This window comes from Microchirus variegatus (assembly GCF_963457635.1).
Source record: "Microchirus variegatus genome assembly, chromosome: 2".
Classification (NCBI taxonomy): domain Eukaryota; kingdom Metazoa; phylum Chordata; class Actinopteri; order Pleuronectiformes; family Soleidae; genus Microchirus; species Microchirus variegatus.
The window spans coordinates 23,592,146-23,619,992 of NC_139803.1; the positions used below are offsets into that span (position 1 = coordinate 23,592,146).

Genomic DNA, 27,847 nt, shown 5'->3' on the forward strand with positions numbered 1-27,847 from the left:
TCAAACAATGTGACACTGTCAAAATGTCATTTTTTTAATGTTGACTCTTCATTTAGCACCTTAATAGTTGGGTTACACATGATTTATAATAGTCACTCATACAAAAATGAAATAGGTGAATAATGCGAGTCAGTAACATAAAAACAAGTATGGGGAGCTGGGGCTTATGGATCACAGTTCCTTAAGATACACGATGTATGTAATCAAAAAGTACCGCTTACAGTATCTTGTTTTCATCCACTAGTACCATTACGCCCTCTACAGTCCCACACCAAAAACCATTGTACTCCTCACAATACATATCTTTGAAGACTAGGCCTAGACAGTGATTACTAAACACAAGTTCACCTGACATATTTGGACCTATTTTCTTTTCACATTAGAGCTCACTGTTCTGTATTATTGCATGTACATTGGAGTAGTAGATATATACAGAAAAGTTCATTGTCAAACAATGCTGGGAGCAAGAGGAGTTATATTACGTACTCGGAGTGTAAAAATGTCTCTAAAAATACAAAGAGTAAAGGCACTTGATATACTCTCGTGCCACCAACCCAATCTGGCATCACGATGCAGATTTATGTACAGGATCATATCCTCTTCAAGTACACAGTGCACTGGGCACCCTCTAGTGTTTAACTGTGGTCTGTGCGCTTTCTGGATGGGCAGCTCTGACTTGAACGGTGGATTTGGGAAGATGTTTCCCTTCCAACAATTTACTGCATTTCTGTTTTGGCAATTAAAAAAAAAAAAAAAAAAAAAAGAGTGCTAAGCAGCTCTGAGAGAGGCACTAAAAGACTTTAAAGTAAGTTCGCTTTTTGAGAAAAAGCACCAAGCGTACTGCAGAGGTTTAAAAACAAAGAGCAGAACTGGTCTTTGTGGATTTAGGAGTGTTATCTTTACCGACACATTGAACATTAACTATGTTTTTAATTTTGTCATATTTTCTCTGTCAATGTTAACCCTGTTTTCACCAAATTTGTAACAAGTGCCCCCAGTCCAATAGATGCTTGTGAGCTCAACAAGCTACCACCAGATCCTTGTCAAAACAAGCGGGAACCGTACCCTAACTTCACATGAACTGTCACTCAACAGCAAGATTGAAAAACTACATGACATCCACAAAGAATTCGCTGGGGTTGCCCATGGCCAGATGGAATGACTGGCGTGATGCAGTCAGCTCTGGTGGGACCGAACCGAGGTCACGGGTGGGTGGGGCACCGGGAGGACCCCCTGGAGTGGAGGAGGGGAGTGGAGCTAAGGCCGGGTGCATGGGTGCTGTGGGCAGCTGCTGCGTGTGAGAAAGAGGGTGAGCCATGGCCGGGTGTGGGTGCTGGGGAACCATCATCACCATCATGGGGTTGTACGGCAGGATACCTGGGGGGTATGGGGACATGTGTGGACCGTGTGGCGGCTGGGGCATGCGGTGATGATGCGAGCGCTGGGAAGAGGCGTGGCTGTGCTCACTGGGCGCAGCAGAGCCGTGGCCGCGCCGCAGGCTGCTGCGAGTGGAGTATTCAGATTCGCTGCCGCTGCCGGAGCGCGAGTCGCCCCCACCGCCTTCTCCCCCAGCACCAGAGGGGGATTTCTCTCCTCCGCCCGCTGTGCTGCCGGGACCTTTACTGCTGCGACGTCGCTCACCCTCGCTCCTTGTTGATCCACTGCTTCGGCTCCCTAAAATCAGACAGAATAAGCTTTTAAAATCTATTTTACACTCATATGCTGCTGGGTATCGGCGTGATGTTGCTGTGAAACCACATCCAGTAACAATCATTACAAACACGTCCTATTTGACTAGCGGTGCATTCCAGATGTGGTCGGAAGTAACCTCATAAACCCAAACACTGGATTCCAAGATGGATGCTACTTTTACTGTTAATTGCACTTTTGTCGTAGACACATTGCTACTCTGCTTGTTTGTTGATTCAGATTGAGCGTCTGTAGTGGCCAAATCACACTGAAAGCTCCTCATTCACTGAATGTTGCATTGAAAATAAATGCTGCCAAATGGAACATGTTATCCTGTCTACAATATCCACTCATTTATTGTTCATAATCTGTGTTTGTTCCAACAACAGAGCTTGTGAATGCAACATTTGTTGGCAGCAGACTCAATGTCGGAAATTCCTTAAACGTGTTCTCCAACAACTTCTTATTACATTTCCATCAAAGTTACAGAGCTAGTAAGAGGTGGAAGTCTTTGGCAGCTTTTATTGAGAGTCCTGTCCACATTATGCAACCATTTACAGCTACAAACAGAACCTAATTATTAAAATTGTATGGATGTCTTCTTAAAACAGACACAATACAGATGATCCAAGAATTTATGGTGTTTTGGAAATAGACTGCCGTGATGCTAAACCCATATACAGTAGCTTGCAGTTAATTGCCCGTTGTATGCAAAACAAACAACACAATCCTTTAATGATGAATTGAACACTTGGTTCTCAGAAGCTGATCTCACCTTCACTGTGCTGGCTCCCAGTGCTGCCCGGGGCGTAGCTGTAGCTGGAGAGCTCATGATATGGAGGCGGCTGGCTGGAGTAGGGATGTGTGGGGTAGGGCTGATAAGGGAAGGTGTGCATCATGGGCCATGGGGTGGCCCCTGGGAGTGGCAGGGGGGCCAAAGTGTCCTGATCCGAGGCCCCACTGGAGCCGTCATTATCGTTCAGGGACAGATTGGCCATATCTGGGTGGGAGAAGAAAGGGGAGTTAGGAAAAGGTACAAGTCTAAAAACAATCCCTCAGTCAGGTTTGATAGTTTTGTTTGACAAAGTTTTCAGATGAAGGGCTCAGCACACAAATACTAATTTGTGTTCATTCACTAATACACCAAAAGCTACGCACTGCAGCTTCATAAGGTCCACTGCTTAACATTTAGGGAGGGTTTATTGTCAGAAACTGAATATGTGGGTTTGTAAAAGTGTTTAATGTTAGATAAAAATTGTTTGGTTTTCAACTAATGTACTTTAGGCAAGGGCCTTGATTTAGGGAGGCCTTCTGGTGCTGCCATGCGTTAAAGCAGCCCAAGCGGACATTTACACCCACATAAACATAATGAAAAAATAACAGCAGAGTGGAGAAGTAGATAGAGTTGTAAAACCAAGTTATTTTATCCTTTCTGGTATATGAAGGCCACTGTAGATCACTGATGTGCTTAGGAACGGGAGGTGTGATTGAATGAGTCAAAACAGTAAGTTGGATGGCAACCAAAACTGGAAACTACTGCGGCAGCTTTTATTTTCCCTACTCATTATCAAAAGTCTTTTGGAACTTAGGCATGACAGGAACTTAAAAAAATAAAGCCTGCATCACTAACACATGGACACACGTTTCACTCCCACAACCACGACTACAAAAACAACCCCGTCTGCAAGATGTTACCAAATGTTTATGTTCAGCAGGATTGATCCTGAGCCAGACATAGATGTCAGCGTTTTCCTAGGAACTCACAGTTCTCACAGTCGCTCAGGTCTCCGAATACGTAGTAGCACTGTTCAGAGAAGGTGATCTTGTTGACGGTGTGTCGAATAAAGCCGGCCTTTAATAGGTTGCTGGCATACTTCCTGGCTTCACGGCGGTCCTGGAATCCCTCAATGTGATGGAACAGCCATTCCACTACGTCCGAACCTGGACGTGTATACAGACAAGAAAGAGAAACTGAGTGAGAAGGACTTTTAAGGACCTTTTTATGCTCTATAAAACATGTTATATGTGATATATATGGCGTACATTGTATGATAAAAAGTGGGAAAATAAACTGTTAGATATCCAAACTTAAACATTGACTAATTATAGGAAATGTGTAGTGTGAACGCAATGAAATATGAGCGTCCTGCCCATCTGATGACCCAACATCTGCTGGATTATTCCAGTGTTTACATCAAAAATGCAAGTCAAGTCTGAAATTGCATACAAACACAAAACGTCTTCAAAAAGCACAAACCAGGCAAACATGGTTTATGTAATCATTCCTCGTGATTCTGTTGCAGGTGATTCCAATTTAACAGATGTTTTCAGTCAAAATTTCCCACAAGTCATACGGCTTTAATTCTGTGAACATAATGGCTGCCCTGTAAAATTCTTCCAAGCACAGAAAGTTCATGATCCTAATGTCCTCTCTTTTTTTTCTTCTTTCTCTTACCAAGGAAAGCATTGGGGATGGTGATTTTAAGCCACATGCGGTCCCTGACCTCGAGGCCAGACTCCGGGGAGGCCATGGCCTTAGCAACTGATGCCATATCAGAATGTAGTGACAAGTTGAAGTCATCAAAGCCTGGATAAAAGAGAGGGAAAAGGAGTTATTAAAAATAAAAAAAAATCTGAAGAGGAAGCAGTGTAGACATGCATGGATAAACGAAAGAATAACAAAGATGAAATCAGAACTAGGACAAACAAGGAGTACAAGTTTGAAAAGGAGATCAAAGGCTGTAGAAATTTATCACATCACACACACACACACACACACACACACACACACACACACACACACACACAGAGAGGAAAAAGCAGAAAAACAGATGTGAAAGATGATTCCTGTGCCAGTGTTGTTACACGAGAAAGACGGATGACGAAAACTTTAACAGGAGCAAGATACTTTGTAATAATAACCACCTTTTAGGCCGAGAATATTGACAAAGAAGCTGGATATAGTTTGAGACAATTGTGTAGACGTGAAAGGGCTGAGAATAAAGAAGAGAGGTTGGTTACAGCGCACGGAAAGTGAAGTGAGGTGAATGTGGAAAGAGGGACTCACGTTCAGTCTCAGTGACTGAGGAGGAGGAGGTGATGGTGCCTGCGTAGGGAGGGTAAGCCCCGGTCATAGCCACCGAGTGGCTGACCCACGCCGCGGGGTCGATAGGTCGGATCGGTTCATCTGCACCAGTAGACGAGAAATTAGGAAAATCTTACTGGCACTGACTTTACAAGGGGGAAAAGTGGTTTATAATGAGTGTGAGGCAGCCTGGTACTCACTGCGAGGCAGAGTGAAGTAACCCTGAGGAGACGGGTCCCAACACTTAGCCACTGTGAGGATGATGGGCCTGGAATTCACAGTAACAATAGGAATCAACATTTTGTTTACCAAAACATTTGAGAGAACAAGATATCTGGTCTGATATTCCGAATCAGAGAGCAGCAAATTACCCAGGCTTGTGTACGATCTCCCTCAGGACCCGCACTGCGTCATCGTTACTCATGTTTTCAAAGTTGATGTCGTTCACCTTCAAAGCAGAGAAGAGATTTTACTTCACAAGCACCGAGCGAGACACAATCTAAATCTAGTGTCTTTCTATAAATTTAGGGTTTAAATCATTGGTCTTGCTCACCTGCAGCAGCATGTCACCAGGCTCGATGCGTCCATCTGCAGCCACCGCTCCTCCCTTCATGATGGAGCCAATGTAGATGCCTCCATCGCCCCTTTCGTTGCTCTGCCCCACAATGCTGATGCCCAGGAAGTTGTACTTCTCTGTGTTGTTGAGAAATCACACCACAAACGTATGAAAATCGAAACTGCAGCACTGATTTGAGAGTTTTAATATCTGACAAAGCCAGTACAATGACAGGAAAACGTCAGGGGTTTTACAGACCCATATTGAGAGTGACGGTGATGATGTTCAAGGACATTGTGGAGTCTGTCACGCTGCTGAAGGAGGAAGCCTAGAGTCAGAAAAAAATCCAGAATATTAATGTTTGATTTAGGAGAAGCAAAAACCATGAGAAAATGTAAAAAAAAAAAACAGAAGAGGAAGTTGTATGTACCCTCTCCAGACGTGGAGGGCGCTGTTTCCGGCGTCGACGGTGCCTTTTCAGAAGCCTGGACGCTGTGCTCTGTTCTGTTGCACTGCTGAACCTACAAGTTCAAGGGTCAAGAGGAGGTGAAAGGTGAGATGTTAAACTTTTATAGGCTTGTAACCATCAAACCTTTTGTGCCCTTTTGTTGGATTTTGTGTTAAGTTTGAATCAGGGGTCGAAATAAAAAGATACAAAATGGTAATGAATCTTCATTGTGTTCTTTCTCCTACTCATGACATCATAATTCACACAGGGATGAAGCAGACCAACCACTGGCCGTACAGATGTTGTTAATTGCCCTTTTTAGTGGTTAACAAATTCCTTGTATAATTGCTAATTTTAGAATGAAAGAGCCTATATACTGCAATAAATAAAAAATAAATAAATTACCTTTGCGCCATTCAAAAGAGAAAAACACTACACATATTGTAGACAAGCTCCTCTCACCTGCTCATGGTGTCGTCATCCTCAGAGTCGCAGAAGCTGGTCGTTTCCAGTTCGCTGCTCATCACTGTGCTGGAGCTCTCATATCCTGCCAGGTGGCGCTCCAGACGGCTCTGGCCATTTATCCGAGGCCCTGAGATACCACAGAAGAAGCCATAAAGACATGAAATGGCATCGCTTCTCGGATCAGTGTGTTGTTTTTATACTCTTATAGATCATATACATTCCTTGCTGCTTAACATTCCTTGATTAAATCACAGTCTATTCACTGTTTGGATGTTGGGAGCATGCCAAATCTTGATGGCGCTCATTGCTAAAGGAGCGTTTTCCTTCTGAACGGAGAAGCTGTGTTGCTCACCGTGTTGCTCCATTCCCTCTCTGTGGCGAGGTCTCTCTCTCCTGAATGAAACTACAGACTCTGTCTCAGTCTGTTCGTCCAAAGTCTCCACACTGCCTGTAGCATTGGGACTGCACAAGAGGAAGCAAGAGCACAGTTGGAATTAGAGCAAAACTGGACTGAATAGTTATGATTTAACAAGCCAGGCAATTTTTTTTTAAAGCATTGCTAGACTCATTCAGTTGACTAGTAAAGTTGTGCTAATAGTAACTAATATGGCCCCAGCTTGATCAGTGTTGTTTACCCAACCTGGAAATTATAATGTTCTCAAATGTCTTGTTTTGTCCACAAACCAAAATTATTCGATTATTAGATTTAATTATTTCTTTGTTATATGGAGCAAAGAATAATCTGAAAAACTGTTCTAATTATTGAAAAAACACTCCAACCGATAATATGCTACTTGCAGCTAATATGGCTTTTTAGGGGAGCTATTGAGGCCACAAACTACAGGTGGAAATGATTGTTTTGGTTAACTTTGCATGTCCATCTCAAATAAACCAATAACAAAACAAGCTGCTAGCCTGATACTGATAAAATGTCAGCGCAGAGACCTCTGCTGCCAGCTTCAATTCTTTCTACATCCCCTAGATTTTTGTTTTGGCTTCAAACTTGTCATCTAGTCTCAAGTGATCTCAATCTGGAGCCATAAAAGTCTTTAAAGTTGTATTTTTTTCATATATTGATAGCATCAGTTGTTCTGTGGCTTTCAAATCGGTCAAGATAAGTTTTGGAGTTCAACTGTGCTGAAGTTTATATGCAATCCAATCCCACGATACGCTATATATCCCATTATGTTACTAAAAAGCCTGATATTATGAGATTGCGTTACACTGCGTCCAGAGATGGATGAAACTGAAACATTATTCTCCTGTTGCTGTATTGAAAAGATCATATGTCAAATATGAGCAGAGTGTTGTTTTGATGGTGAAGAAGAGAAGGTTTGTTTTTGACTTGGTGTGACTTTAATAAAGAAGACATAAAATAAGTATTTGTACTGGTTGCATGGTACTATGATGTCAACATGACTCAAACTTCAATTTTCAATCAATTAACTTTGAATTTTCTGCAGTTGGTCCTCTTCTTTGTACTGCCAGATACTAGATTAACTAAAGAGAGGAGAGGACTAAGAGGAATCCAGAAAGCAGCTGCTCACCATGTCACAGCTGGTAAAATACATTTGAGCATAAAGCAACAAATAAATGTCCTGATAAGCCGACATGAGCAGCACACGTCTGTCACGTGATGATTACACCCAACAAGACACACCGACGCAAATATTTTAAGTCATTTTCCACTAAGGGGAACAGTGTTAATCGAACTAGAAACAAGTGACTACACCGGTTTAAGTCTTCACCATCTGCACTGTACATTTACTTTACTAAAGAAGAATATGGATTTGGATAAAGGGGAAAGAAAGGCATCCAGCATCTGTCCTAAAGCCAAAGGAGACAGACAGTTTGAGGCCCAACCATAAATGAATCAGCACATTGCAGCCTTAATGGGAAGTTGCGCTGATGTGTGTGAACTCCATTTGACCTCTAATCCAAACTGAAGAGCTGCAGACAACATACTTCATGGGGGAACAAAGAGCTATGGTAAGAAGTTAATAACCGATGATTGTTTTGAACTCTTATAAGCCCAGTAGAAATCACAGTAACACATTTCATCGTGCTATACATTAATGTCGTGAATAAATGAATGTAAATTAGACTGTAAACCTAGTGTACATTAATGGAAAAGTACATTTCAGTCAGTTGGGGTTAAGCATATCGAAAGGGCTGGTCATGTTAATAGCAAGGGCGGTCCCAGCTGAGATCAGGTTTAAATGAGCGGTGTTCTTGTTATTCTTGTTGTAACCTGATATTAAGAGTATGACATATTCAGGAAAAGATACTGTACCTACATTTCAACTATGGGACAAACATGAGTTAGGATTTGAAGTACTGGTAAAAAATGTGTAGGGTTGAGCAAGGTTGTGATGTCCCTCTGCAGGTTAATAAATACAGGCCAGAACAAGTGCTAAGTGCCCTGCCAAATGAGTGCTTTGCTTACTGGAAGGAGGGCGGTCTGGAGTCCCCAATGCCCCCCGTCCTCTCTACAGGTGGAGGTGGCAGGGGCGGCGGAGGGGGTGAAGGCTGGGTCGTCGTTTCCACAGGTGGAACCACTGCCACTGGAGCCTCTGCTGTTGGAGTGTCTGAGGATACCAGCTGAAAAAGAAAAGCAAAGGATTCTCAGAGGCAATCAGAGACACAAGAGTATGCAAGGTAAATGTAAAGAGAGACGAGGTGAAAAGAAAGTGTGGAGAAAGTGGTACAATGCAAGAAAAAGAAATTGAGAGAGGGCAGATGGGAGAAAGGGTGAGAAACTGAGAGGAATGAAAGGAGGAGTAGGTAGAGGGTACAGGGAGGGAAAACGGGTAAGATGTCAATTACTTTGACACACAAACACTCTACTCTTTTCATTTGGACGTCTCAAGGGCATAGTGTAAGGCAATCCTACACTTAACCTGTCTCTCTCCATTACATGACAAAAGAGCCCATAAATGCTCACACACACACACACGTTACACAACAATTAGACTAAATATCATATGGCATCCATTACGTGAACCATAACAGCACATGCAAGAAAGGAATGAAATTTAAAAGAAATCACCAATTTAACACCAAATCAGTGCACCTTTCATTGTATAGCTTTTGAAGTTAATTGCATTCAAAATCAAACGGAGTCAATCACTGATGTTTTTCCTACTTTAACGAGTCACTCGCTAAATTTAATGGCTATGCAATGATGAAATACTCGTCTTCTGGGATCCCTCCATACGCCTCTGCATGCAGATCACATGTCAGTCCCCCTGGTCTCTCAGCTTTGTCTCCCCCCCCCCCCCCCCAATTCTTTTTCATGCCTTTCCTCATTCTTATGCATCCAACAGATGCTTTGGACTCAAACCTGCTTATCCGGGCCAAGTCCCCATGTTTTGTCTGTATTCAGATGTAAACTGCTGGGCGGGGTGCAACAACCGGGCTTTCCAACAGGAGAAATGGAGAGTATGAAAGCTGTATCTGCAACTCCATATGTTGTATCTTCAAATACTTATTGTAATGTGGAGATTTTGCTGTGTAATGTCATAAATCTTTGATCCAAGTCCAACATTAAACATTTACCGACATTCATTGTTACATATTCTCAGGGAAAAAATTAAACTATACAACCTGCTGTAACTAAAGATAACCGATTTGCCATAAATCTGACTTTTATGGGGATTATAATGCCTATATTTTAGCATAGGTTAGAGTATATTAATTGAACATGTTAAAGGGGTTACTAATCTTTGTACTCCCCTATATATCAGGGTGGCTGCCTATAATATCAGGTATATTAAATGTATGTATGTATGTATGTAATGTCATTGCCTTTTAATAACGTCATCGGTTTTGCAGTGCTGCTGCCATTTTTTACCTCTGCCAGGAGGTGTATGTTTTCGCCGGCGTTTGTTTGTCTGTCTGTTAGCAAGATAACATGAAAAAAGTCGCGAATGGATTTGGATGAAATTTTCAGGAAATGTCCGCAATGGGACCAGGAACAAGTGATTTAATGTTGGCCGTGATCCGTAGACGTTATCACTGGTTACAACACTTGCTCTCTGACCATAACGTTCTCGCTGTCTGACCCAGGCGCGCCGGCAGGCTGTATTTTGTAGGCACCGAGCTTCCTTGGCGGAGGTCTGCGCTCTCCGAGTGCTTCTCTAGTTACGTAGGGTTTGCTTTTCAAAATCGCAACTCATCATAAATATGAACTTGTACATGCTCCTGTCTGCACTCAAGAAAATGCCACGGCTCTTCTGTGTGGTCCTGCAAGTATTTCACAATAAAAGCCTTGTTGAAAAAAAAAATGAATGGAACAGAAATGCCAGTACTTTTACTATGAAACTTTGTTGCAGGACATGTTGTGTTTGGAACACATGAAATAGATTACGGAACTGATGAGCTGTTCAGCAGAGAGCTATTGCTGCAGCGAGGCGGAGTGAGGGAGTAGTCAGTCTGTCATTGTCAGACTTTTTCAAATCAGCTGATCATTGTGTGGCAAAACGATAACTTAGCAATAAAAAAAAAGCAAATTCAGGAAAACCACACATAACTCATGATTTGCTTCTGTTTTTTCTAAATTATCTTTACATGTCACGAAGATAAAGTCAATTAGTCTCTGCACATTTTCTTGTTATGATGGAATCATACAGACCTAAAGAGGGGACGTGACATTGGATTCAATGGAAGCTGAAAAAGAGTGGTTTGGCATGCTGCTGCTCAAAGTGACTCAGACTGGAGGTTTAAACTCTGAGAATATTTTCCCCCGTTGTTTTCTCTGGTCCCTTTCCTCCTGTTTAACCTGGACCAGGACACTTATTCTGTTTCAGGCTTTCCACTGTTTCCAAAAGATTATTCCCAAGGTGATTTACCCAATACTTTCCCAAGCCTAAGCTGAAACAACACAAGACAGTGATGTTGCAATACATTACACAATTATGCAAATTAAAGGGCTGGACATTTAACTTCTTTTACGTCACTTCATTCCTGCTGTCACTTAATATATAGGCCTTTTACACATTGGATATTTGTTATAATAGGAAAAGCACTGTTTTCATGATTTACTCAACTGAATCAAACAGAGCCACTTTTAATGTTATCAGAAAAACATCTGGGTCTTTCCTACAGTGAGAAATTCAAAATGTCTGCTGTGGAAAAAAGGTCTGTTCAGAACAATGGCCACCAGTGAAATAGCTCACAATATGCAGCAGGTTTATTATTCCTTACCCATGACACCACCCTGCCGTTGAAACATGGCAGCTTGGCACCGTCATCAGAAATCTCTTCTTTCACCACCCTGAAAAACACAAGACAGAGCCAGGTTTAGAAGCCGGTATAAATTGTTCTGCTGCCCTGATAATGTTTTGGCATGGTACGTGGTGTCTGGATGGTAGAGCGGAGAGGGGGAATGAAGGAGGGGAAACTATACCATGGCTTTAGTTTAATCATAGAGAAAAATGTGACGCTGCAGGGGAATTAAATGGTTTACATTACCGGCACTTATGAGGCTGTTACAACAACACGGTCAAAATAAATCAACTACCAGCCTTTTCACATGAGGTGTTTCATGTTTTGGTTTGTGGCTTTAAACAACTGACTAAAGTTGAGGATTTTTTTTCATCTTATAGGACATGATACAAAAGACCACAAGAATGATTATTTTCAGTTTTTATACAGAGCAAAGAAAGCAGAAAAATATTCAAAGTAATCCATGGTTGGTGTATTTTAATAATTTAGTTATTCATTTATCATTAATTCATTGTTGCAGTCTTATAGATGACAATTCAATATGAGCGTTTGACTAAATCTACCCAGTGCTCACCTAAAAATACAACACAAACAAAAAGTTCAAAGATTAAATCATTCGCCTTATTGTAACAAATTAAAATATGTGAAAAATAAAAGGCTGCAATTATATATAGTATATAGTATATTTTGTGTTGTTTTTGTGTTGTTGCCAACTGCAAATGCTGGTTTTTGAACAGGTACACATTCTCTTTTTTGTGTTAAATTGAATAAATGATCATGGATGAAAGATGGTTCATTCCCCAATAACAGTTTTCCTGCATCAGAAGTCAGAAAACTGTACAAAACTATCACTTTGTAACTGTTATGACTGATTAAAAAAAATATATATAAGCAGCAATACAGTCAATAAGTTTCAAGCTGAATCAACAAAAAGTAATAATCGTAGTAATTCAAGTACAATCAAATCATTGGGATTCTACTGGCATATTATATTATGACTAAAAGACCACCATGCCTGGTTTTTGCAGTAAACCAATATGCACAATGCGCTATACAATCTCTTGGTGATGAGCTTAATACACACATTTGTATTGCTTTTGGACCTCCATGTAAATGACCTAACTAAATATGTATGCAGACATAACAACAGAGTCTCTACAAAGTTCGAGGCGATGCATTTGTCTGGCTCCCTCCTTCATCCTCCTCCATGTTTGACAGAAAGGCAAACATTCTGCCTCAGCTGGATCATTTCCCTGCAGCCGACTGCCAATACATTATTACAGTGGTTTGTCGAGATATGAGCTGGGCACACAAGAGCGAGGACACTTGACTGCTTTGAATCTGTTGGAAAATGTTCCCTCTCAAGCTTCAACTGCCAGCGTGCCTCCTCTTATGTGTGTGCGACTTGGTCAAGCTCCACTGGGCTTCCGTAAGCAGCTGCTGAGAGCTGGTTTTGTGGGTGAGTGTTAGCATGTGGCCAGATTGTTGTGGGCACTGGTGAGGAGCTGCTCCAGCAAGCCTCAATGTTTGAGAGCCACGTGTATCACTTCCGAACAAGAGGCCTAACAAATTTTTTTTTTTTCTTTTGTGAGGAAAGCGACATCTTGGCAGGAGATGAAGTCATGCAACATGTTTCTCCCAAGAGTGTAATTGTCTGCATTCCTCTGGCCACCAGACAAACAAGTGACCACAGTTGATCATTTCACGCACACTCTGAAAAACCTCAAACAATGCACAGACAGTCGTGAATTATGCAGAGTCCTGTTAGGTTTACTTAAAAAAAAAAATTGCACCCCCACTTCCTCTTCCCCCAGTCCCTAGATACCACTTAATTCCTCCCATCCACCACATCATCTCTTCTCTGACAATTAATCTTACTGAAACAACTCCCCGATCCCCCCTCTCTCCAGCACATGAACACAGCAGAATATCCAATAACTCTGAGTGAACACCATCCCACTCTTTCTCCTCTGCCTCCTTCTCCCTGTGGACAAACCCAGAAACCCAGCAAATGGCCCCTGCCCTGCGCCTGGTTCCCAGCATCGGCCCAGGCTTACTCTGCCTAGATGGATCTCCCCCACTGCCACACACACAGCCTTAGTCGACAGCTGGCCTCATACCAGGGCAAATGAAAACACTCGCTATTACACACTTCTCTATGGGGTCAGGGAGGAGGGGGGGAGAAACATCCCTGCCTGGATTGGACAGCTGACTCAGAGCTATGTTTGAAATTTTCTCATCTCAACTCAGCTGGAGATGTTCAAATGAGAGCGTGACATGCCAGACTGTAATTTAAACTCAAAAAGTGGGTATCTTTCTGCCATTTCCCCCCATGCACCGGCACAATATGACCCGGGTGGTTTGATTGACGATAATTAACCTTTGGAAAAAGAAAAAAAAACATTATGCGCTCACTTTCAAAGGTCAAACAAAATAACATTAAGTCCAATTAATGTGACAACTAGGGAATTACACTGATGGCTGTGGTCAGTCTCGTCAAGTAAAAACAGTTGAGACTATTATACACAGCAGAACTATTGAAGGTAATCGCTCCACACAGTCATTACGTGTAAACAGTTATCAGATTATTAGGTACACCTAGTTAAAACTGTGGCAGTCTTTGCTGCAGTGAATCATACGTCCATAAAAGGTCTGGGTGTTCAGTTGTTGTTGAAACTTGTTCAGATAGACGCAGACTTAACTTCATGGTTACATTGGTAATTCTGCAGGTGCTACTGAATTGTATTGTTGTAACATATTTAATCTGTCTAAATCACATATATAAACCATAGACTGTATAGAGAAGCAACCTGAAACAAAATTGGAAATGAGGATATATTGAATGGCCACTTGGGGGCAACTCTGTTGATCGCACAACAGTCAGTTTGAAGAGAAGTCATTAGGAAAATAAGCCTACTTCCCTTTTATGAGGAGTTAATGGTCTTGGTTGTTAATTACAAGTGTTCTTCATGACGTAAAACCGTGTTCCAGCTTAGAGGAAAATGGAATATTAAGTACGACACATGCAACTGGACACCAGTGTGATGAACGGCTGGTGTCATCAAATAGGAGCCAAGTTGCAGGTGACGTCTGAGAACTTCCATTAGCAAAATGTCAACATGGCACCAGCCAATTCACAAAACAGGAGTTCAAATTCCTATGATGACATCACGACCTGACCGGTTGCCACTTAAGACATAAACACTGGCTATCCACAAAAACCATGTTGGAATTGAAACTACTAGTTACTAATCACAACAAACAAATCGGGTTAAATGTTATGCAAGGTTTTTAAACAATACAGTCTTTTGAAAATATCCATGTGTCATTTTTTCACACACAACAAATATCTCAGGTTTATGACCCAAACAAATCATCTGTAGAATATATAGTCCTAAAGAATAGTCAAGACAATGTAACTTGTGTAGATGTGAACAATTGAGTAAAGGTTTACTGAATAAAAGTTTTGTAATGAACAGGTGGTGAATCTCTGTAAGACTGTAAGCGGTCAGAAATACTAAAATCAAATAACCAAAGTCACAAATCATGTCGTAACATTGCTTCCTGATCTGATCAAGCAACATTATGATCATCAGCATGGTCTTTAAAACACATTTCTTCATTTCTAGTGACCCAAGTCCAGACTTAAGTTATTTTTAAGATACCATGAGACAGATAATTTTTTTTTTTCAAACAACATCTGTTCAAGTCAGTTATTATGGACGTTGTTGGTATTGATGTTCAAATGATATGCTTCAGCAGAGTAGCTCCAGCTTGGCAGCTCTAAGAGACATAATGAAAAAGCATTTCATCCATTTCATCTTGGTGTTGAAGCCGATATCTGCTCCCGTTGGCACAGACCACTACAGTGCCATCCAAAGAGGAAAAGAGGCAAACAGCCCAGCCTTAATGCCCATCCAAGACTACAATGCATTTAACAGAAGGCCTAAGGGTCTCACTGGGTGAATAAACCACAAACATGCATTCCTGTGCAGGAAAATGCACAGCAGCCACACAGAAAAAAGGGAAAGATTAATTGATAGAGGAGAGGAGGCAGCTCTTTCTGGAGGAGCGGTGTTGGGAGAAAGGGGAGAGGATGGGAGGAAGCCAGGGAATCAAAGGATGGCCAGCAGGCCAAAGTGTTAAAGAGGGGAGAGACAAAACCCTGGCTTCAGTCCTGAAAGAAGGGATGGACAAGGATTTCACAAGATGATGGACTGAAGGAGGGAGGGAAGAATGGGGATTAGGGTAAAGAAAAGCAGCAGGGACAAGGAATGCCTCCCATTGTAATGATGATGTTTTCTGAGAAATGCCTTAGCCTACATACCCTCAGTATTTATAGAAGCACTGGGACATTCGTCAGCAGGCATTATAACTTTTTCTGATAAGAGATGTGTTAGTTGAACGGTCGTGATGTATCAGTGTCGTCAATGTCATGACACCGCAAGAACAAATGCGTTTCAATACCACTATAAACCTACAATGCTAGCAAGCCATACGTCTTCCTAGCAAAAACAGAAACTATGAGGTAGGAATAAAAAATATGGAATAAGAAGAAGGTAATACTGCAATAATATGGCCTCCGACTGCTCAAAAGAAGAGGCAGATTATTGCAGGGTCTAATAATTCTTACTTACAGAATTAGCCAAGTAGGTTTTAACATGCAAGGGATTTGGTTTGGTGTTATGCTGCATAATAACTACAATAGAATCAATAAACATACAAAATAGATTATGAACATCTAAAGGACTTTAAAGATGAATTCAAGTTCACTTTGTCTCTGCCACGATTTATTACCGGTGAATGACAAATACACAAGACAGAATTACATGACTTTTGAAACCTAAAAGCATAGATTAGACAATATCTTACTATGTATTGCATATTGGGTATTTCTATTTTACTACATCATCTTTTTAACTGTTATATATACACACATTACTATTTATGCTATTATTGCTTTTATATTATTGCTATTATTAAGCTTTGTGGCCATTTTGTGTGCCAGTTTGTACTGAATCTATTTTTGTCCACAAAAACATAGTCTTGTATTACATTAATAGAAGGAGTCTAATCGTAATTATAATGAATAAAAAATTGGATTAAGCAGCTTTTGGATAATACAAAAAAAACACAAAAATGTGAATAAGCAACCAATACATATGTGATAGTGATGATTTCATTCTCATGCAGTTGGCTAATGATGCAAGTGTTTACTTAGGCTAAGTTAAAGGTCTTCCTTGATTGTTTTCCAACTTTTGCCAGTCCCTCTTGCTAAACATGGTTTATTTTAGACCCTTCTCGTTTAACATTCAAACCAACCATACTCCTCTTTTTTGCTTCTACAGGAAAAAAAAAGCTGCTGCTTCTCACCCGAAGTCCTGGTCCATAGACTTGAAGAAGAATTTGTAGTTTGGCTTGTTCAGGACCTGTTTAAAATCCAGCAAAGTGATATTTTCGGCAGCAATGGGTATCTTCACCAAATACGGTGTCTCCTCTTCGTCGATGTGATAAATTATTTTGGTTTCCGCCATCTCTGCGGTGGCTTTTTTTGTCCGCCCCTCCAAACGGGAAAGTCACCGCAAGAAACACACACCGAAGAGGCGAGGTAGCGTTAACGTTGTTAGGAGGTTAGCTAGCGGCGGAGCTAGCTGTGCGGCTAATGAGACGGCAGAGGTGAAACGATGATGGCCACTGAGATTTTTCAGTCCGAGCCAGAGGAGGACGTGCCGTTAAAGCGCTGAAAACCACGCTCAAAAGCTCGCACTCGCATACAAAAACTCGCATTCCCTCCCGTCCGCTGGTGGGGAAGTCACGAAAAGAAACGACGGACACGCTACATTCACACACAACACCTAACTAGCAACAACTTTTCCCCCAACAAAAACATACAGGGAGGGGGTCTAAAAACTTTTCTCCACTGGCTTAATGCGAGCCAGCGAGGCGCGTGACGTCACCACGCAGCCCCCTCCAACCCCCCTTCACTGCCCTTACGTACCATGCCGACCACGCACAGACACACACGCGCGCGCATTTTTATTATTATAATAGATAAATACTATAAGAAAGATAATGATAATGTGTTTTACTTATTGTATTCAAGTGAAGACAAATGTAAGTTTTAGAAGTAAGTATTAAAAAGTGAGGAGTGAGGATTGAGACATGGTGGCTCAGTGGTAGGGTGAGTTGCCTTTTAACTGAAAGGTTGTAGGCTCAATTCTTGACACTGCTTGTTTGTATGAGTCCTTGAGCAAGACACTGAACCCTATGTTGCAGCATGTGAATGTGTGAAAACTGTAGCATAAAGCTCTATACAAATACAGACCATAATACCAACTTTTCTTTGGTCGTAACAAAGATAGGTAGAGGAAATGTAAAAGTTGCTAGAAATATAAATAAAGTGAAGTACAGATATGTGAATTTTGTACTTAAGCACAGTAACAAAGTATTTGGTTACATTTAGTTAAATCTATTGGGTTCCAACTTGTCTTGGTCGATAAACCCATGTCATGCATCACAACGAATTAAGAGCTTTAAAAGTTTTTTGACAATGAAAAAACAATAATAAACATTTTAATTCTACATAACTACAGTGAATTACAAATTGAACAACGTCAGCAAAAGGCCGAAGTGGCCTTTCAGTGTAGAAAGATGCTAATTTATGCAAACAAAGAAAAACAAATACATGTTTCAATCTCTAAATCTTTATTTGTAAAGTCTTAAATAAAATAAAATAAATAACACCAAATCTGAGAAAAGATGACAACATAGTAAATTTAATAAATACAGCTTTATAGGGTTTGACCTTTTGTTAGTACATTTTCAAATAATCCACTAGAGGGAACCCTTCATCAGTCTATTATTCATCAAAGAGCTACGACCATGCAGAACTGAGAAAATGATGATTCACAATGTGAAAACAATACAATTGGTAAATAATGAAGACTGCGGTCTAATATAATTGTTGTTGTTGATGATGATGATGATGATGATGATGATGATAAAAACTTTATTGAGTTGAACTTTGTTTAGCACTTTTCTATACAAGTGTAACAAGGTGCTTCACCATTTCGGTTTTAAGTCATAGTAATTCATATTTTGTTAGTTCTCATCCTTACAATAAAAAAAGTGTAGTTATTATTTTGATGGTGTCACATAGAAAATGGTTGGACAAACACAAACTGTTGATGAGACAATTTAAGTGAATTCAAACTAAATTAAAGTTTATAAGTGGTGTGTTGTGCTCTTACCTATTGAAGTCATTTTTAAGTAATTTTGTTTGTCTAACCATTTTCATTTTTAGTGGTCACATCTTACATTTATTACAAAGTGAATAGTGAACTAAAAATCGACCTTTAAAGGTTCACTGTGGAATATTATAGTCCATAAGTTACTATCCATAAGTATGTTTGTTTAAGTATGTCACTGCTTTAAGGTAAAAATGATTTTGTTTTCTTGGCCCTAGAATAAGCATCTTATTTATGATGCTTTAAGTAAGGGCCTTACTAGGTAGCATCTTACTAGGGCCTTAGAGGCTGCCATCATGAGTATGATCATGAGTGTTTAAACCAGCCAGATTTTTGAAGAAGATGGTTTCTATATAAACAAAGAAAAAGGTCTCTCTGGTATGTGGAAGTTCCGGGGAATACACACAAGTTTTGCATATTGGCTAATGCAACTAGCATTTTTGGGGCCCTTAAAAAAATCTCAAAATGGCACATTTGTGTACACAAACAGTATGGGAAGTTGGGAAAACAATGTGTTTTGTGTGTATGAAGAAATGTCTTGAAATCATGCAGAAAATTACGAAGAAGTTCTGCTGTGTGTGGTTAAGGTCTAAATCTTACACTCTATACCTTTATTGCAAACCTGTCACAGTATCTGTCTTCATAGCAACATCCACAGTACATCTGCAACAAAATGGACATAACTCCCTTTTCCCTACTATAACTTCTTGTTCAGAATGTGTGGCCCAAACACCACCCCAACCACGCAGATAATGACAAACAGCACCCAGAAGACGACAGCCAGCAGCTGCACGCAGAACAGCGTCTTCTTGCTCTGCTCTATGACTTCCCCTTCACCCATCAGGCCTGGCGCCGTGACGTACGGCGCGTCCGGGTGCATCTGCTGCACCCGCAGGCTGACGGTGGGCAGGATGATGAAGCGCATGTCCCTGTTCTCGCCCTCCAGGGAGAGCACCACCCTCTGGGTGACTGACGACAGGTGTGCAGCCACGGAGGCGGGCAGGTGCAAGGCCAATGGGGGCAGCCTGGCCAGGATGTGGGAGTTGCACGGTAAGGTAAGAGCATCGCCAGATTCGAGGGGGGTTAGGTGGCGACACAAGGGACAGGGGATGGCTGGCGGGCTGTGAGGGTCAGGGGGATCAAGGCGGCAGAGTTGGATCCTTTGTAGGCACTCGGTGCAAAAAACATGGAGACACTCCAGCATCCGGGGGCATTTGTTGTACTGGTTGTACTCCTGGTAGCAGATGGGACACTCCACGTCCATGGGATCTCCTGGGATGGACGCTGCAACAGCTGGGTCAACCTCGCCCATCATGGTGGTGAAGCTTATCTTTAAACGGCAGAAACTGCACAGAGAAGAGAAATGCAACATCAGCTTTGAGTTCATGTCTAAGAGGTTTCCTGATGTAGTTTTATGATCAGATTCCACAGCCTGTGAGTCATAACATTCATCCAGTTAACTGCTCAGACAGAACCCCCCCCCCTCCCCGTTGACCCGCACTACTCAGTCAGAGCATGTCCAGGAAGTTGGAACATAAAAAAGCAATGAAAGCAGCAGAGGAGCTGTGAGGGGAAGTAGTAAGTCACTCCACTCAAAAACGCTCTCAAATATGCTTACGGGGTATTCACCATTTAGATTAGATTTACGTCAGCGACAAGTCTGATGACGCATGACTAAAAGGCCAAAGACGAGAGAATGTAGCCTCCTGATACGGCACCAAAAATATGAGTCAGAGTTTGTTTGTTTGTTTATTTTCCCACTTAACTGGAATTTAGTGTTTTGCTCGGGAAAAACTGCCAGTGGTGTGCAAAGATATTTCAGGGGCTCAAGTGAAAGAAAAGGGCACCACCTTATAATTTTTTTATGTAATGTTACAGTGGCAAATCTTGTACTTAAAATAATAATAATCCGAATCATAATAATATACAAGTCAGGTGACTATGTGCTGCTATTACTGTAATGTGTGTGAAAAGATGATGATGTGAGTTACTGTGAGTTTGGGGTTAAGATAGGTGACATTTCTACGTTTAAATACCAAAAAACTTATATTTCCAACACATATCTATATTTAAATTCAGGGTAAAGGGCCGCCCTTATGGGGCAAACCACCATGAAACAACAGCATGAGGAAGAAAATATCCAGTACTATGATTTAGCTAATGGGTTGTCCTTAGTTTTTCATTTCCTTGTGTGCACTTGTCACAAGTGATCACGACTACTCTGTGCCGTTTGCACACACGAATGACAGGGGAACCAAACGAGACAACGCAACAATTCCCATGCTGCTTTCCTCATCATCAAAAACTATTTTGCTGTTGTTTTGGTTGAGTGACCCCTGGTGGCAGAAATGACATATTGAGTGTTTTAAAGGCTCAATATTCTACAAAATTATTGGCAGAAATAACAACTTAAATAGAATTTAATGCTAATTTATGCTACTGGCAACACGCACAATGAAATATAGAACTAGAAATGTACTATATGGTCAAGGTCAAGGTAACTTAGATTAGATTTCTACATGTTATAAATATGTCTTTAAAAGGGGTCAGAGGGTCTTATCCGTTTATGAGAAAATACAAGAAACACAGCATTACATTTTGATTTGCTATCATGATCATCTTCTTTCCCTGTTGCTCACATGGGACAACCACAAAACAACCCATGCTACCTCATGAGGGACCGTTGCTTAGCAGATGGGATCTCCTTTGACGACTCCCATGGAAACATCTCTTTGCGCTCACCGGTTAACTACACGTTCATGTTAGCAGAGTTAGTTATAGATAATATAAATACAGCAATAAAAGGCATTTTGTGTCATTGGGGGGGAAAAGAAACGATATATTTAATGACAAACAAGCTCTGAAAAGAAACACTGAATGGCTGCTCTGTGTTAATAAATGCTCCCTCTGTGTGCACCAGCCACCAGTTGCAGTGAGAGCCCTCAAAGAGAGAAATATGGCAGCGCTCCATTAATAAACACTTAGAAACAGATAAGAGAGCCACTTACCCACCACATAAACCCCTGTGATCAGAGCCCACCCTCGACTCTCACAACTCATACTCCTCACACGCTGGTGCAGATCTCATCACGGCAGACAGAGGAGTCTTCCTCTCCTTTCCGTGCACACATAAACTAACTCCGATTTCCAATCTTAATTCGCCGTAGATTTGCAGTACGTGTCTACGCTTGGCTCGCTGGCGGTTAACTCCCGTGTTTTTCACTCCGTCACACCTGATTTTCCTCGTCCCCATCTCTCCATCAATATCTCCCACGAGGGTTTGCAGAGCAGTAATTAAACCCTTGGTGATCCGAGCGTAACCTGGACACATGAGACAGAAGACGACAGGAGGCTGCAGTCTATCAAACCTCGGCCTGCTCGTATCACGCTTCCTTAAAATAGCAAGGGTATGAGAATAGAAATAGAATATTGGAGTACAGTGACTTTTAGCATTTAAAACAGTTACCGGCAACACATACCTCAGTCTGTTTTTTTGTGTGTGTTAGCAACAGGCAGAGATTGAAAGTGAATGTCAGACAACAGTGCGACAATAACAGGCTATAAAAAAAAACATGAGTCAAATATCAAACATCATATGACCAGGCCTGTCTTCCACTTCCTCTCTGCAAAACCTGGTTTTCCTTCTCCTCTGGTTGAGAGGTAGTGATGCTTTTTAGATTTGGTAACGTACTGCATTTAAGAGCCAATGCTGCAGCTTATTGTTGGCAGCCAGTCTTGTATAAAGTACCTAAAAGTTCTGCTTAGTAGTAAAAGTACAAGTATCTTACCAGACTTTGGTAGAAGTTGAAGTCACTTTTTTATAATATGACTTAAATAATAGTCTTAAAGTATATGGCATTTACTGTACTTAAGTATCAAAAGTAATTTTCTGATATAAAACATTAGGGTTGAACCATGTTAGCTCAGTGGTAGGGTGGGTTGTCTTTCAACTGGAAGGTTGTGGGTTCCAGAGGGCTCCGTGCCGGTTCCGGTTCCCGAACCCAATTTGAACCGGACGGCGCATTCAGACCGAAAAAATAACAGGTTCAGTACCGGGAAAAGTTGGTTCTCGAGGGAACCAAGTAATATCTGGTTCTTCCCTGCGAACTGTGACATTGCCAGTGGGGGCGTGTCATATCCTGGGTCATGAAGACGAGCGGAAAGTAGAGGAAGTATTGAGATTGTGCCGGTGTTGCTTTTACTTCCGCCTGTGTAACGCAACTTAACATCCTCCCACTTAGGTTCCAGAAAGCACCAAGGTTCTGAGGCTCCAGAACCAGAACCAGAACCAGAACCAGAACCAGAACCAGAACCAGAACCAGAACCAGAACCAGAACCCTGCCTGAAAGCACCATATGTGTCCTTGGGCAAGACATTTAACCCTATGTCGCAGCGTGTGAATGGGTATGAAAGAGACTAGAAAAGCTCTATATAAATACGGACCATTACCAACTCTTCTTCTTCTGATTTTATCTGGTAGTCACGAGTAATTTAGATAGTTAGAGGAAATGTCATGGAGTAAAAGTACAAGTTGCTTGAAATGTAAATAAAGTGAAGTACGGAAATTAAATGTGAATAAACTGGCTGCACCATTGTTATCAGTGAAGCCAATATCTTATATAATCTTATATGAAGGCCTCTTTTTAAGTGAGGTTAATTGTGATATTGTTGATAACGTTTTTATTTCAGTTTCTCGCTCTCTTCGGGTCGCCAGAGAGAGAGAATGGGAATAAGTCATAGGAGAACAAAACAGTTCATGTTTTTGTTCAGGACAGAGTAAATGTTCCTCTCCAGCGTAAAAAAAAGGGTCAATTATTGACAGATAAATAAAGCCACATGAGTCAAAGACTGTCCGTTACAAACGAGTGTTGTGATCACGTAGCCTGTGCAGACTCCACAGACACTCTGTGCTCTGTTATTTTCAGTGGAATTATTCCTCATACACCTGGATTCAACATCTGGGGACCATAAATTATCACAAGGGTTAGGGTTAGGGCAAATTTATACAGCACTTTTCTAGACTTGGTGACCACTCAAAGCTGCTTTAAACTGCAGTTTTTCACATTTACATCAGACTTCTTTCATAACCATTCAAACACAGCTAAGTGTCTATTTGAGCCGGACATCCTGCTTTAACAGTGATGAAGTGAACAATTAAGTGATTATCATGATTCTCTCTTTCCTTTTTTTTATCCTGACCCTGATAAAGGCAATCTTCCAGGAACTGTGAGCTTGCATTTTCTCGTAATATTCTCCTAATTTTCTGGTAAAAACTGAACCATTGTGTCACGCATCGCCAAAGGCGTTTACAGTAAAGAGAATAAGGAAGCAAAAGCCGGGAAGGAATAAAAAACACGTATCCAAAAGAAAACAACGAGAAAGAAAGAAAACAGAGGGAGAGAGAAAGGGAAGAAAAAAAAGATTTCAGCGGATATCACCATGAAAGGCTGGAACAGACAGGAAAAGGGTTTGTTTGTGGATTATTAAGGGCACGGAAAAGCACGTCATACCGAACACACCCTTATGTGTGAGTGAGAGCAAGAGTTCAGACAGGTTTTATTGTGTGATTAGTGGTGGTGGATTACATCTCAAATATCTCAATATTACATTTTCCCTAATCTTAAACCTTTAGCATGTGAGTAAATATGTGGATTATCAGGGCCACTGACACTGGATTTGTGTGTGAATGAATGAATGAAAGAATGATTAACTCTACGTTTAATGTTTCACTGTGTCTACACATGTGTGTATGTGCTGGACCGATCTCATTTTTCAAATAGCTGTTTCACAATTAAAGCTGTAATAAGTAACTTTGTACGCTTCTTGTCCTTGTTCCTGCCCCTGTGCTGCTGCTGTATACACACAAACACTCCCTCAGTCAGGTCTGATAGCACTCCGACACAAGGTTATAATAGTTTTGGATTTTTCATTAGTTTTTATTTAGTTTAGTTTATTAGTTTTTAGAGAGGATTAGTTTTATACTCCTTATATTATACAAAATAAAAATTCGTTTTCTGACGTAACTGGCAACCCGTGGTTGCTCGGCAGCTGAGACTCTACTGACTGCAAAATATTTGTTTTAATGCAAATATTTTGTCTGTACTGTTGTTGTTGTTGGTGAGTTCAGTTTGTTATATGAACATTATTTCTGAGTCTCTGTGACATATTAGGAGGAGTTTATAGCCAGTTGCTTTAGATTTATTACATAATGCACCTTTAACGAAGAAGTTTTATCAATTTTAGTTTTCGTTATTTTGTTAGTTTTCGTTAACAACCTTGGTCAGATGAAGGATGCAGTATATACGAATAATGTACTGTTGTAGCAATAAAAAAAACACTAAAAAGTAGCTTTAAGTTTTTAACTTTAGATTCACTAGGACTGTTTTATTCAGACTTTCATCAGATTTAGACAAAAGTCTGAAAAAGTCACTGTAAACAACACTTTCTCATGACCTCCACTAATAGGATTCTGATGTAATTCACAGTAATTGTAGTCCTTCATTCCATAAAGAGATAGTTGTTTATAAATACATTCTGTTACAGTTTCTCAACTGTGTGGGTGTTTGTGTGTATGTGTGTGTTGTCACGCTCGTTCAGGTATCATGACGTCACCATGTTAGTTTGGTGACTCATATTCGCATCGTTTGTTTCAAACCGACTCCCACTCACTTCCTCTCAGACTGTATAAAAGTACAGTAGCAGCTCACGGACTAATGACTTCAACCATAACACAGCAGGGAAAACAACAGCATGTATTCAGAGCTCGAGTGCGGGATATGTTACCGGAACTACAACGCGGGTCGCCGTTGTCCCCGGGAACTCAGCTGCAGACACACCTTCTGCCAGAGCTGCCTTCTGTCTCTGGTCCTGCCCCAACAACAACACCTGGCAGCCGAGGACACGTCTATCCTCTGCCCGCTGTGTCGACATAACACGTCCATCTCCACTCCGAACATAAGAGCTGAGCTCCGGGTAGACGAGCACGTCATGGGTCTGCTCCTGGAGGAGGAAGTCCTACTCAACCCGGAGGACGAGGAAGAGGAGGAGGAGGAGGAGGACCAAGTTCAGGAGGAGGGAACGACTCTTCCTGAGACTCCAGCCGAGCAGAGTGACTCCTTGGCGGGCTCCAGAGGCGGCAGGCTCCGGCGAACGTGGAGGAAAGTTTGGTGGGCGATTAGCGGGAGGAGCTTCCAACAGAACGGCGCACAGGGTGCGTACACACCGGGTTGTGGTTCATTAATCACGACATATGTTATACAAATATATTTCAAAATAATAATAATAATAATAATAATAGTAATAATAAAAAAATTGAAAAAAAAAAATTGCTACTAGCAGTGGCGAGCACAGTGATTTCAGGGAGCAGGGGCTCCAGTGAAACAAGGACACCCCCTCATTATTATTAATTTCAACTGGCAGATCTTGAGCTTGAGATATAATATGTAACCTTTCTGCATTAAAACAACAAGACTAATATATATATTTTGCATTGTGTACTTACATTAGCCAAACTGTTTCCAAGGCTCTTTAAATCAATACAACTTTTTAAAGTAATGAAAAACAACAATTCCCATGATCCCACACTGCTTGTCAACACTGTTAAAATGTGTTATTATTATTTAGAGTGCATTACAACCAGCTATTATGTTAACACTTGATATATGATATGGCGAATAACTAATGAATCTCATGTCTGCTCTTATCCTTCAGGTGACTGTATGACCAATGACGAAATGCGAAACCTGGCCATGATGTCCTGCTACATGTTCTGAGCTGACGACAGCCTCACGCACCTTTTTAGATAATGTGAAAACCTACTGTATTTATTTCCCCGCTGGTTCCACATGGACCGATGATGAAAACACATGGACGCTGGATCAGACCACAACAGAATGGATGTAGCTAGTAGACGTCAATTAGGAATAAAATAAACTTGTGCCTATATCAGGTCTACAATAATGCGAAAATGTATTTGATATACATGATATGATATTATATTTGTAATATTTATTGTTTTTATTCATGTAATTTTTTTCTAATAATTGTTACATATTTATGGCAAAACAATAAACAAGTTTTGTTTGAATTCTATTTGAAGTTTCCTGTTCTCTGTTGCAAGCTTTAGGGTGAATGCTAGTGGAATAGGGTGTTGATGCTTCAGCTGAGAATTTCATCAATACTTCATTTTTCAGATTCCTCATATTGGAGTCCCGAGTTCATGTACAAAGTTTGGTTTAGATACGTGAAAGCGTTCCTGATATATGACCTAACTTCCTGTTTGGCGGCTACACCGCTGATTTCGTCTGGCTGTGACGGGCAAATGCTTCCGAAAATCAAAAATCCTTCTGGTAACTTCTGTGAGGCTTGGTTAAAAGATCATGTATGTCAAGTTTCCTGAAGATCGGACAAAATGTGTGACTTTAAGTTTAGTTTGGCTTTCTATTCAATCCAATATGGAGGAAGAACGACAAGGGTCAGTAATGCTATCTTCAATTTCCACACCGGTTCCGGCCGGACATTCTAGAGTTGGACTGATGGAGATATCTCAAAAGGTCGAGGAGCAGGAGCTGACCAAATACCTGGCTGACAGGAATACGAAAACTTAAAAATTGTATCTCGGATGTAAAGAACACATTACAACTCCCTGGTGGGCTATGAAGGTACTGCAGGTTAGCCACACAAGCTAAAACAAAACAAATAGCAAATATATTTGAAATTTGAGTTTTGTCATTAGGCTAAATTAAATATGATTTTTTTTTTCGAGATTTAAAAAAAAATAAAATAAATAAATAATGAAATTAATCATGTATACTTTCAGGTTTTTGGTGGACCACAGAATATTTTTGAATTTAAAATGTGCTGTGACATTATTAGCTCAGCTCATTTGATTTTATCCATATATATAAGGAAAACTAAGGGGGGGGGGACACATAAAGTGGGGAAAGAAAATGCACAATGTAAAGAAACTATGAAGTGGTCTCCATGAATGAAACAGGAAAAAAGACTTCACAGGCAGGTACAGGAAGTGGAAGTTACCTGAAAGCAGGTGACCAGCATTGCCTCCAATCAGACTCACCCTGCAACAGAGCAGCAAAGGTCCTCAACGCCTCATTTGTTTGACAAGTAAAACA

The 27,847-nt window shown here is 40.9% G+C and overlaps 3 protein-coding genes across 6 annotated transcripts; 1 reads left to right on the forward strand and 2 right to left on the reverse strand.

Moving 5' to 3' along the window:
* Positions 1–64: 64 nt before the first annotated feature.
* dvl2 (dishevelled segment polarity protein 2) lies at positions 65–17,307 on the reverse strand. The gene is made up of 15 exons (XM_083910848.1): positions 16,843–17,307; positions 11,449–11,518; positions 8,690–8,844; positions 6,596–6,705; positions 6,241–6,370; positions 5,761–5,851; positions 5,589–5,658; positions 5,328–5,467; positions 5,146–5,222; positions 4,975–5,042; positions 4,757–4,876; positions 4,145–4,276; positions 3,454–3,630; positions 2,465–2,689; positions 65–1,674 (listed from the first exon to the last, which is right to left on the reverse strand). The coding sequence occupies exons 1-15, from the start codon at positions 17,001–17,003 to the stop codon at positions 1,109–1,111; spliced, it is 2,292 nt and encodes a 763-aa protein (XP_083766974.1). The 5' UTR covers positions 17,004–17,307; the 3' UTR covers positions 65–1,108.
* Positions 17,308–18,182: 875 nt separating this feature from the next.
* On the reverse strand, positions 18,183–25,636 carry LOC310938130 (uncharacterized protein). Of its 4 annotated transcripts, none has more exons than XM_083902572.1 (3): positions 25,500–25,606; positions 21,729–22,037; positions 18,183–20,062 (listed from the first exon to the last, which is right to left on the reverse strand). In XM_083902572.1, the coding sequence occupies exons 2-3, from the start codon at positions 21,731–21,733 to the stop codon at positions 19,414–19,416; spliced, it is 654 nt and encodes a 217-aa protein (XP_083758698.1). In that variant the 5' UTR covers positions 21,734–22,037; positions 25,500–25,606; the 3' UTR covers positions 18,183–19,413. The 4 variants fall into 4 exon arrangements, with proteins under 4 accessions (XP_083758698.1, XP_083758699.1, XP_083758701.1 ...); XM_083902573.1 differs by having other exon boundaries at positions 21,725–22,037; XM_083902575.1 differs by lacking the exon at positions 21,729–22,037 and having other exon boundaries at positions 25,553–25,636.
* On the forward strand, positions 25,467–26,747 carry LOC310938157 (uncharacterized protein; the record flags this gene model as incomplete). The annotated part of the gene is made up of 2 exons (XM_083902608.1): positions 25,467–25,926; positions 26,427–26,747. 2 exons carry the CDS (start codon positions 25,467–25,469, stop codon positions 26,486–26,488), a joined length of 522 nt encoding a protein of 173 aa, XP_083758734.1. The 3' UTR covers positions 26,489–26,747.
* Positions 26,748–27,847: the final 1,100 nt, after the last annotated feature.